Source organism: Aethalodelphis obliquidens, unplaced genomic scaffold (genome assembly GCF_003676395.1).
Source record: "Aethalodelphis obliquidens isolate GAN/ISIS:26980383/991018 unplaced genomic scaffold, ASM367639v1 scaffold2, whole genome shotgun sequence".
Classification (NCBI taxonomy): domain Eukaryota; kingdom Metazoa; phylum Chordata; class Mammalia; order Artiodactyla; family Delphinidae; genus Aethalodelphis; species Aethalodelphis obliquidens.
Window position 1 is genome coordinate 28,251,102 of NW_020837946.1, and position 12,583 is coordinate 28,263,684.

General features: G+C 37.5%; 1 protein-coding gene across 4 annotated transcripts in view; it reads right to left on the reverse strand.

Annotated features, from left to right (window-relative positions):
• CCNYL1 (cyclin Y like 1) overlaps window positions 1-12,583 on the reverse strand; it is a 42,897-nt gene that overhangs the window by 22,143 nt on the left and 8,171 nt on the right. For 3 of the 4 annotated variants that reach the window (XM_027122872.1, XM_027122855.1, XM_027122862.1), the window contains exons 2-4: window positions 10,729-10,803; window positions 8,829-8,863; window positions 3,306-3,406 (exon numbers count right to left, since the gene is read on the reverse strand). In XM_027122872.1, the coding sequence (XP_026978673.1) occupies window positions 3,306-3,406; window positions 8,829-8,863; window positions 10,729-10,803 (211 nt within the window). The remainder of the gene's footprint in view (window positions 1-3,305; window positions 3,407-8,828; window positions 8,864-10,728; window positions 10,804-12,583) is intronic. The other variant, XM_027122880.1, reaches the window with a different exon arrangement.

Genomic DNA, 12,583 nt, shown 5'->3' on the forward strand with positions numbered 1-12,583 from the left:
TATTTCCCTAAAAGTAAATAATAAATATACCAAAATGACTTAAAATCACTTTTACATAATTATTAGAAAATTTAATAGCAAAATTTTATAGCCACAAAACTGATGATAGGTCTAGTTATCCTGAAATAAGCAGTGCTAATAATACAGCATAATACTGCACAGTATACTATTAATGACAGGTATTTCCAAATTATTTTAAATAAAGTATTAACGAACAGATAGATACCAGTCCTTAGGTACTCTTTTTTTTTTTTTTTTTGCAGTACGCGGGCCTCTCACTGTTGTAGCCTCTCCCATTGCGGACCACAGGCTCCAGACACGCAGGCTCAGTGGCCACGGCTCACGGGCCCAGCCGCTCCGCGGCATGTGGGATCTTCCCGGACCGGGGCACGAACCCGTGTCCCCTGCATCGGCAGGCGGACTCTCAACCACTGCGCCACCAGGGAAGCCCCTTAAGTACTCTTTTTTAAGTTACTATATTCCTAAGTTATTCACAGATGTTGTATATTAGGCAACAAAGGGGTTCTCTGGTTAAGTTTTATGCTCCCCTTTGTTCTCAGTGTCTAAAATGAAACTCAAAATAACTGAGGGAAGGCAAATCTGAATTTTATAATAGGTCTATAGAATCTTAGCACTTGTATTAAGGCCTGTAACACTGTTAGCATCAAAGATGGATACTTCTATAGTGCTTCAAAGTTTCATCTTCAAATTGATTTTAAAATCACAGAATTAGAAGTTTTATGATGGAAAGGACCACTGAACCGTAGATGACATTTAATTAAACAACCCATTTTACAGATAAGGGAACCAAGGCTTAAAACTGACTTACCCAAGGTCCCACCAATTATCAGAAGCAGTTCTCTTTCTCCTGCCCTCTAACCAAATAGTGGCTCCCAAGCTCAGCTGCACACTGGGATCATCTGAGCAGCTTTAAAAACTGCCTGGCTTCTGCTTCAAGATGTTCTGATTTAACCAGCACTGGGTATGACCTGGGCATCAGGATTGTTTTTAAAGATCCCCAGATGACTGCAGTGTGCAGCAAAGTTTAGGAATGAATGAGTTAGGGTTAAGATCAGAGAATCACTCGGGATGCTTTTGTCCATATGATCATGCTTCACATCATTCCCCATCCTGTCAAAAGGTGTGTGTGCATGGGTGAGAGAGAGACAGACAGACAGACAGGCAGACACTGTGTCTTGGAGGCAGGGGCAGGCGGGTGGACTTTGTGCATTCTGAAACATATATCTTGAAAAGTTGCATAAGTGATTCTAATAAGGCTCACCTACCCCACTGAGAACAACTACCCCACTGAAAACTAACCCCATGATAAACATTTTCAAAATCATTCCTAAAAGCCAACTGGCCCTATTTATTTTCTCAGTAAACCTTTATTTCACCAATAATATATGTGATGAATGATCATTTTTAAAACTTAATGAGAGCAAATTAAAATTTACTATACTTCCAAAAATTAGACTAGGTTGGGAAAAAAAGGGATGAAACCTACTTGTCTGAGCAAGGTTAGTCTTTTTTTTTTTTTAATTTTATTTAATTTTATTTATTTTTGGCTGCGTGAGGTCTTGGTTGCTGCACGCAGGCTTTCTCTAGTTGCCGCGAGCGGGGGCTGCTCTTCATTGCGCTGCATGGGCTTCTCACTGTGGTGGCTTCTCTTGTTGCAGAGCATGGGCTCTAGGCGCATGGGCTTCAGTAGTTGTGGTTCACGGGCTCAGTAGTTGTGGCTCGTGGGCTCTATGGCGCAGGCTCAGTAGTTGTGGCGCACGGGTTATATTGCTCTGCGGCATGTGGGATCTTCCCAGACCAGGGCTCGAACCCGTGTCCCCCGCGTTGGCAGGTGGATTCTTAGCCACTACACCACCCGGGAAGTCCCTGAGCAAGGTTAATCTTCAAAGTACTTTTGAATTATATACTGGACATCAGACTCTTTCGAATTCAAAAGAAGCTGTGACTCTAGCCAAAGTAGAGTGGTTTTTGTACCCACAGATTCAGTGTCTTGGCTGAATAAAAACATTCAGTGATTATGTGATAAGTGCCCAAATTCAGGACTTCAGAGAGAGATGGGGCTCAGTTTTTGCTGAAACATGATTTGACTGCAACTATTATCGTAAGCAAGAGAGGAAAGTTACATTATTATGACTGTGAACCTGCTGTCTTTAATTAAAGTAGAAGTTACTGATAATTTAAATAGCTAAAAAAAAAGCTGGCACATTAAAAACCAATTAAAAATATAATTAGCATATAAACTTAAGACGAAAAATAAAATTAAGGATAAGGATATTAATATTTTCAAATAGCATTTCCCAAACTGTGTCCTGGAAAATCAACGTTCATATCCTAAGGAGATGTTAATGTTTCGTGGACAACTGCGAGGGAGGAGGCAAGAAGCGCTGCATCCCGTTTGGCTTTTTTCTCTTAAATAAACTTGAAAGGTTCATCATTAGGGTGTTTTGAAAGTGCGTCTCCAATTGTGGACTATGAAGTGCTCCCAGAAATTAAGGAATAGTTTTCGTCGTCATGACACTGTTCGTGTCTTCTTAAGTATAAGCCTGACCACAGCCATGTTTCTGAAACCTCATCTCTTTTATTGTTCTCTGCTGTGATTGATACAGTTGTGTGTTGGAGATATATTTATATATATAAACAAAAATTAAATCTATCTATTAAGTTAAAACCTCAGTTGAACAAATTTCATCTACAAAGAAATTAAGTTTGAGTGTGTATTTCTTAAGACTGGTTTGATATATTTTCCCCCTCTTTGGGGGACAGGAAGGAGAAGTAAAATTTCATACAGAAATAGTGCAGGAAAAAAAATGCACAGTGGGATAAATCTGACAAAATCCAATTAAATTTAAATGCAGATTCACTTTGGTGCCAGTAGGGGACAATCTGTTCCTTCTTCTAAGAGTAGCTTCCAAAGTAGTATACGTTGTTTTAGGACTACAGCTCATAAAGAAATAACTTTTTCTAGAAATAGCCAATAAAAAGTACCTCTCTTTCTCATTATGTTCAACAACGTCTTAACAACAGAAATGCGTCATATAAAGATTTATACTTTTTCTGGGATTTCTTATTTGCTAACTGGCTTTCCCTTCTATCATGCACTCTAAGATTACAATGGAAACTGAAAATTCATATTTAGGTCCTTGAAATCAATATATAGTTGACACCAGTTTTTTAACCTGATCACTGAAAAGGACAATTCAAATGAATGAAATTATGTATGGCTAGGATGCTTTTAGCGATAAGGGGGTCTGTCACTCAGCCCTTGGCAACCTAGTTGTACTCACCATTTTATTGTGGTTCTAAGATTAGGCTGGCTGACTGTGCTGTCATCTAGAAATATTGTTGAGCATGAGCTATACTTTTTAGTAAGCTGCCCTGGAGATACCTGAAGGGGAAGGGAAATAGAAGAAAATGTCACAGTAAGTTAAACCTATAAAAGTGTGTTTTTTTCCTTGGTTAAAATGTCAAACGATAAAGCATTAAGATTTTTCTTACACTCCATGAACTCCCTGAGTGTGATATCATGTGCAGCTCTATGGGAAACCTCTATACTCTGACTTCCACAGACGAGCTTTGAGAAATGAGTTATAAAATGCTGCCTTGATATAGTACCTATAATCAAACCTGGCAAGCACCTATTATAAATTACCTTTTATAATAATGTAAAAAGTTTAGAATAAGATTTCAGGGTTTTTTCCTTAAGCAATGAAATGCAGCTGAGATTTCCTATTTCTATTCATTTACTACAATAAAACGTAATGCTTTATATAATACCGACATAGGAGTATTTCACTGCAGTAAATGAACACCAGTAATAAATGTATTACTTCAGGAGACAGTGTGACGAAACAAACGTTTTCGAATCAGAGGCTGGGCATGCCAGAGCTGCTCTATCACTAAAAAGCTGGGGGCCGTAAGTCTCTCTGGGCCTCAATTCCCTTATCGGGAGGACAAAAAGGTATTGCTTAAAGATTCTCTCGCATCCAAAAAAACGGATAAAACAACTCGGAGAATTTAACTTCTCACTTCATGTTTAAGTAAGACTGCCATTACATTACTCAAGTGAGAACCTCAGAGAATACTTTCCATTCATTTCAAAATTGTACTAATTCTGTTCTGTGTTATCTGACACTCCTGCCTCACCCATGCTGCTCTCTGCCTGCAATGCCTTTTTCTTCCTCCTGTCCCAGCAAGCTTGACCCCATCTTCCTCTAGGATCCCTTTGCCAGCAGGCATACCACAAAACTTCTCACTTTCTGCACACTCACACATCTAATTTACCAACTGTTCCATGGTCTCAGCTGCTTGCATAGTACTACTCTCTTAAGTAAACAAGCTTCTCCAGGTTAGGAAGATTCTTCTCCTACCTCCAGCTACTGAGCACAGAATCTGGAACAAATTAGGATTCAACAAGGGTTTGAGAAATTATTTAAGATCAGTTACAACTAGAAGGTAAATCTTACTAAAGATACAAATTCGTGAGAGTTTATCTACAGTGGTATTGGATAGGTGACAAAGAATTTTTTGAGACCCTCTAGAGAATGAACTATCTTTAAAACACTTTAGAAGTATCCATTTATTTGTGAAGAGCCCATGAACACGGCAATAGTCAAATACTAAAATGGCCTAAACTATGTTAGGACAATTCTCTTCCTTAAGTAAGGCCAATAACCAAATCCCAATCACTGAAAGCAACTGGAAGGAATAGTAGCATCCTTTAATACCACAGAATACAAACGATTTTAAAGCTGGGTTTTGTTTTCGGTTTTCATTTGTTTACTAATTCAGATGAGCCTTCCTTCCTCCTACTAATATAAAACAGTCTTCACCATGCTGTCACACTCTCCCATCGGCGTCCTCCACAAATACATGAAAGGTGAGGCAGGGAGAAAATCTAGTTGATGCTTTTTAAAATACAGAGCATTTAAATAAAAATTGTCAGTATCCAATAATCAGAAATACCCAAATGGTATATAAAACACCATTCTGCTTGCTTCAGATGCTTTATGCAAGGCCACTTATTCCTTATTAACAAAAAGTTCTAGATGTAACGTATTTGAAAAGTACCACTATTTGGAAGACTAATTTCTCCTTCAAGCTAGAAATGTTTTAAACTAAAACTCTGATATGGCCCTTAAGTTATTTGGTTAATGTGTAATTTTAGAATCTCAAAAAACAGATACAGCATGAAAAATGAAAATTCACTCATTCAAATACTTTGATTCTAAACGAAGCAGGTTATCTTTTAAGGTCACTACTATTAGGGTATAATAAGACATACACTACACGTAATAAAAGTCAATTCTGACCAAAAATCTATATATATGAGGGGAGTAAAAATAGTAAGGAAATGTACCAAAATATAGACTAGTTGGTAGAGCTCCGGGTGCTATTTATCCTGTTTTCCTCTATTAAAATTTTTTTTTCTATTATGAAAGTATATCGATTTGTCTTTGGAAATATTAGTGCTAAAACATTAAAAATTTTTAATTAGATGTGGTCTATAGTCCTATGGGGACTCATTTAATGTATCAGCAACTTACAGTCTAGTGGCTCGATCCTACAAAAGAAACACTTCCACAGGCCTACTCCTGAAACTATTCAAACTTTCCAGCATCTAGTATTCACTAAAGGATGGCAGAATTGAAGCCTCTGAGCAAAGCCTAGATATATTAGCTGCCAGCAGATTACTTTCCTCTCATCTTGCTTGAAAATTTAAGATAACTGTCCTTTATGATTAAAGCCTTACCATTGCTGGCTCACAACCTCAATAAACTACACTGGCACACATAAGGGTATAAAATGCAAATACAAAAAAAGTCAAGTAACAAAAAACACTACTGACAGTTTAATGTTCATAGGTATTATTTCAATTGGTCACTGAAGAAGAGTATTTATCTTCATTCAGCACTAAGGACAGAATAGATGGACTTTTACAATCTTTACAAGGGGAAAGGTTGCTTAGTAGACTTCAGGTTTAGTGGTGAAGACTAGAAAATAATCACACCTAGGTGGCTAGTAAGTAACAACCCCCAAAACTTATCATGGTTGAAATCCTGCCCCCACCCAATGAATCTTCCCATTGTGCCTACTGCCTCTGATTTTAACCCATTAAAAGAATAAAGCTGAAGTTCACTTTTTTCCTCCCCCTTTTCACAAGTTTTGGATGTTTATTAAGAATCAATGACTTTAACTGAAAAATTTGTAATACTCCATCTATGTTGCACATTAATGGACAATATGGTAGGGTGAGTGGTTTGAACAGAATTCATACTCAAGGCCTTAGTAGAAAAGTATAATATTCTAATTATAGGTATAATCAAAAATATTGTCTGAATGAATATCGTTAATTATATTGAATTAAAACTTCAAACTTAGAACCTATAGTCAAAGAATAAATCTAAGTTTGAGTAGACTGACCACAAATCTATTTCCTCTCCCCTTTCTTTCAGAGATATCATCTCATTAGAATTAAAGGCATTTTTTAAAAAGGCTATACATAAGACAGGATAAACAGCAGATGATTTTTAATGTTTGAAAGGTGAAAAGACTAGATAAAGGAGTGGTAACTGACATGGCAGAACAGAGGAAGCACAACCTCGGTACCTACAGAGAGTGACTAAGACAGGAACAAGAAACCAGTTTGTCTTACAGAACCCAAGGCAGGCTCAGAGTTCAGAGGCGTGGTCCCCAAATCCTTGCAGTGAGGCCCATCAGTTAACGAGTTGTCCAAGTGATGCTTCCAATTAGATCTTAACAGCCAGCCAGGGACCATCACACGTTTGAGGGAAGCCCCCAAGTAAGAGATCAAAACAGGAAGAAGGAATGGGACTTCCCTGGTGGTGCAGTGGTTAAGAATCCACCTGCCAATGCAGGGGACACGGGTTCGAGCCCTGGCCCAGGAAGATCCCACATACCACAGAGCAACTAAGCCCGTGTGCCACAACTACTGAGCCTGCACTCTAGAGCCCATGAGCCACAGCTACTGAAGCCCGCACACCCTAGAGCCCGTGCTCCACAACAAGAGAAGCCACCGCAATGAGAAGCCCACGCACGGCAACAAAGAGTAGCCCCAGCTCACCGCAACTAGAGAAAGCCCGCACGCAGAAACCAAGACCCAATGCAGCCAAAAAATAAATAAATAAAATAAAATATAAGGATGCTTTAAAAAAAAACAAAAAAAAACAAAACAGGAAGAAGGAATTGATGCGAGTGATAAAACTCAGGAGCAAATGAAAACTTGAAATTGAATCAGTGAAAAAAAGAATGACAGGATATAAGAGAACTCTATAAATTGAAAATAAGGTAGACAAAACAATATAACCAATGGAAGGATTAGAGCATAGTCAAGGAAATCTCCAGGAAGCAGGACAAAAAGAAAATGCAAAGCAGGAGGGGAAAAAAGTTAGCGATCTGGTAAGTCTAAGACTTCCAACATCTGAATAATAGGAACCTGGAAGAAAAAAACAGAATATCAAAGAAACACACAAAAAAGGCCTATACCAAACCAAATTATGAAATTTCAAAATCCCAGGGAGACAGAAGGTACTAAAAGGTTCCAGAGAAGGAAGGGATGGGGGAAAATGACTAAAATCGGTAATGAACAATGTATCATACAATGTCAACAGGTTTAAGAGCAACATTGTAAATGAGAAGATGAGAGGGAATTGTCTTTAGAACTGCAAAAATTAGCTTCAACCTAGGATTCTATACTTTATCAAATAGAATGAGTTTCAGAGAGGCTAGATCTCTATAAACTTTCTGCCCATGTGCCCTTTTCTCAGGAAAATCTGCTCCAGTAAAACAAGGAAGTATAACAAGAGGGAAACAGAATCTAGGACATAGGGGATCCAACACAAGAGAGCAGAGTTATGTGAGATCCCAGATGACTTCACACAGATATCCCAGGAAAAGAGGCACAGAGCAGGCCTAGGGGAACACCAGTCTATATGGGAGTAGGAAGACAAAAGATTGGGGAAAAGTGTCTCCAAGAAAAAAATGGAACAGATGTGGCTTAGTAGATGGAAAATATTTTTGATAGGCATGTGACAAATGGTAAAACATTTGGGGAAGAAAATAGCTGTTAGAAAACAGGCAAGTGAATATAGTCAGGAAATTAATTCCACAGAAAAAATGAAGAATGTGAAAGCAGGGAGACTGGGCAGGGAGCTACTTACTGTATCTGGCTGTGTGAGATCACGTTGGTTAGGAAAAGGGGGATTGGATTATCCTAGAGAAGTGCAGAAGTGCTCCAATGTCATTAATATTTAAGAAAAAGAATGAAGGATGTACAAGGATGAGGCACAGTCCGAGAACTATATGGCTCAGCAATGCACACACAAATTTGCAGAGTCGTAGTAATGTAAACATTGATTCTGATTTAATAAAAACTGATACATGTTGAGGGAACAGAGGGAGGGAAATAACGTCATGGTGGAGTGAAGAAGCTAAGCTTTCACCTGCTATGACAAGAAGTCAATGGACAGTGCTAAAAATTAACTTACCTATTATACTTTTATTACTTTGGTTAAAAAATAAGATCAAAAAAATAAGGCAAAAGAATTTAAGGCAGATCTTTATACTACAACCGTATTATTGAAATTTAACTTAAATGTCAGAACCCTTAAAAATGGGCACTACTAAGTCAAAGACTTTCCTGAATACATTTGATAATTAGGAAAATAGAGATTTAGAAAATCCACAAAAAAGATTCTACAGTATTGGATCCATCATATTTTTTAGGAATCATGGCAGACATATTTTTAATTCAAACTATTAATTTCTTAACTTTTCAACTGTTTACTTACATGGTTTAAATGGTTGCTCTTCCTCTTTTCTCGCACTAAGAATAAAAAAAATTAACTGATGAATTCTGATACAAATGCCATAGAAAAATAAAAGTAGTCGCTAAAATTATTTGATGGGTTACCAATAACACGAGATAAAATTCCATTCTATTTTTTAAAATAATTTCCAACAAAATATATAATTTAAATCACCCAGCAAGATGAATCCTATAAATAAAATCTAAAAACTTAGTTTTACTTTTTTGACCTAATAGATATTCTGTATTAGGCACAAATGAAGGACTCCCCATTTACAAAAGAAAAGGACAAAGCACATTAGGCCAGGTGAGAAACTTAGCTAATAAAAAAATTTACCTGCTGCCTAGCTGAACTACTAGCCAGTAGTATTTTCTAATTCTTCATTTACACACAGCCTACTTTAATTACCACAATCTACAGATGACGACCCTAAGAACTAGTTTCTGGCCAGGCACTCGTCTCTGGAAGCATCCTGAACCACTTAATGGTAACCTACTCAAATACCTTACTGAAAAAATACACAACTGGAAAGTAATCTATGTTAAAGGTAAATTTTAAAATGAGTGTGCCAACCTAAATGAACACATCTACAGCACACAAAACTGTTTTGCTCCAACAAAGGCCAGAAAAATAAAAGCTTGAAGAGGGTCTCAGGCCACACTCTTGCTCACATTGCCTCCTTTAACTCCAGACGGGCATCACAGGCACAGATTCCTTAAGGCTGGAGAGAGACAGGCATGGGGCAGCTTTTCTTTTACTGTCTCCAGAGCCCCTCTACATGTGAGCAGCTCATGGCTCTGGAAGAAACTGAGAAACAGAGCAATCCTAACCAGAAATGAGTGGCTCAAGTACACACACTAGAAAAATGCAAGTTAGAAACCCCGGGAGCTTCCAGGTTGGTGAACATGTAGTACCCTTGCAGAGGGCATCAAAGCTCTATGCCCTGTCCCCATGCCTGGCCCTTTGCATCTCTTCCATCTGGCTGTTCCTGAGTTATATCCTTTTATAAAAACCAGTGATCTAATGGAAAAAAACAAAAAACAACAACAACAAAAAAACAAACCTCCGTTTTTTATTGTGCTGCATCACGTTAAATATTGTGGAATGTTCACTTCTTGTATTCCTGCTCTCGTTATCAACTGAAAAACTTGGTCATGTATGGCTTTTTAGCAAATAAACTAGGATTTAACATAACATTAAGGAAGACAAGCAGGCAAGCAGGAGTGCAAAAAATTCTACAGTTCTGATTCCCATCTTAAAACAAGGAGGACAGAGGAAATTTATATGAGTTTCACATGCTGAGGATAATCTTCTGGGAAACCCCATAAGGCATGTTGCTCTCATTACCCTGGCACAGCACTACATTAGGATGAGAAAGTTTTGAATAGCTTAAAAGTTCTGAGTAGCATAAATCTGGATGTGAGATAGGCTCGTCTGGTTGAACACTGGGTAAAACAGGGCCAAAATCACAAGGCTCAATTCCCATATATAACAACTGATTTTTCTGATTTGATCAAATGAAAATCTAACTGTGACCTAAACCCTATCATTCATCTTTAACATATGTGCTCTTTGGAGCAAGCGGAAAAGGACAAAGTAGCACAGAGAAATAGACCACATCTAAATCATGTGGCCAGTTGACTATGTTGATAAAGAGGTGGCGAAATGTATAAACAGACAGTCTAAGTGTTCTCCTCACTAAAACACTGACAACTAAAGGAAAGTGCATCATCAACATATTAAAATAAGACAAGTGAATACATGAAAAAGTGAAACATTTAAACCACTGTAAGAGTTTTTCTAAATACTTCCTATAATACACAAAACAAAAACAGTTTTCACTCTTTTTCTCAGGGGAAAAAGAAAAAAAACATTGTCTTACCATCCGTTTGAGATTTGCTCAGGAAAATTGTGCTTGCTCTTGGGTGGTCAGAAGGGTTTGATTCCAAAGCTAAGTCTGTATAGGAAGAAGAGAAAAAGGTGTGGTGATTTAGTTGAGTAGAAAAATACGTGATTTTAAAGATAACAACACATTGATATAAATCAGTTTTAATAGTCTTGAGAAGAGCTTTTAGTAATGACAAAAAGGCAATTTTAGTAAAGGCACAATATAAAAATTCTATTGGGAAACAGCAAAATTGTAGAAACTCTCCATACATGTGGAATAAAACCATGGCTATGTCTTAGACTTCTTTAACTTGCACCTAAATAATCGATGCCATTTTTAGATGAATCGTATATGTGACTCCCCTCCTACTTATCAATTAAAAATTCAGTCACCCTCCTTTAAAGCTGATATTACTAGCACATTCCAGGAACAGTCTCAAGAAGCAAGTTATGCTGTAGCCAACTACTGTCAGATACCAGCTCAACGTATCAAATATGCCAAAACCAAGTGAGTTGCTTTTGGCAAATGTTCTTCAGACAATCAAATGGCTAATTCTAACTCCATTCAACAAATGAACTCATTTAACTGGCTGTGGTTTATCTGGGGGCTATTCATCATGGCAGATTTAAGAGGACTACATAAAAGTTCAATGTTCTAATCTATAGGAACACTTCCGTGATAGTGATTTTTAACTTTGCCCTCTATTTCCAAAGCTGAACTCTCACTTCTTCATTCCACGCTGCATGATTAATTTGGGGCTTCAATAAGAGTACTTCCTGGGGCAGATCATAGGGCTACTTGAAAAACACTTCTGGCCACACCTACATAAAAAGGTGGGTCTGCCTGTAGTCCACCTCGCACCAAGGTGGGATAGTGTCTTCTATTTAGGCAGAAATACAATACAAAACAAGCACAAGCTACCACACAGGATAATAAGGTTGTTGTTTAAAACAAACAAACATAGAAGCCCTATGACACTTCCTTAGCAAAGTCCATCTCAAACCAATTAACCAATCTTTTAAGAAACTGGACCACGATTCAGATAAAGCGTAATGGTTAAGGCAATTATTTCCCAAACCACATAATAATTGATCTATTTTTGAAAGAGGGGTTTGATGGTCAAAGTGAAATACAAATATATCCCTGCCTCTTAGAGAATCAAAAGAATACACACATTGATATATTAAAAACTAATTAGTCTAGTAGTGAATTCTGTCTAACCCAGCATTTCACAAATGTATCTACCTAGAATCCCCTTTTCCCGCCCACAAAGAATTTTGCACGAACAGTAATTTTGGACTTCCCATTTTAACAGGAATCTGAGCCATCCATTTTAATGTTACTGCCAGCACTAGTAATTTACATAGCTAAACCAACTGCTTTGTTCTTCATGAAAATTCCTTCACTGAATTTGAAGTTTATCAAGCTGCTTTTGGAGAAAATATTCTATTCAACATTTTTATGTAAAAGACCCATACAATTATTTTAAAGTTTTTTTCTCCTACATATTTGAAAAATTAAACAATGGGAAAATAAATTATTTCAGCTGTACACAAAATGACAGGCAGAGGCTTTCACAGCTGCCTCTAACCTATGGCTTCCGAAAGGATTCATGACTACTTACCTATACCAAAAAAGAAAGTAAACAGACTACATTTGAATCTAAAAAATAAGCAGAAATGTTTGCAAAGTAGCTGTATTATTTACCACTGTCTATGGCATCTATGGCATGGTAAAAGTTAACAATTTTCAATGGAAGTCCAGGAAAAGTAAGTGCCAGAATCAAAGAGAAGCAAGCTTTAACACACACACACACACACACACACACACACACACACACACACACACA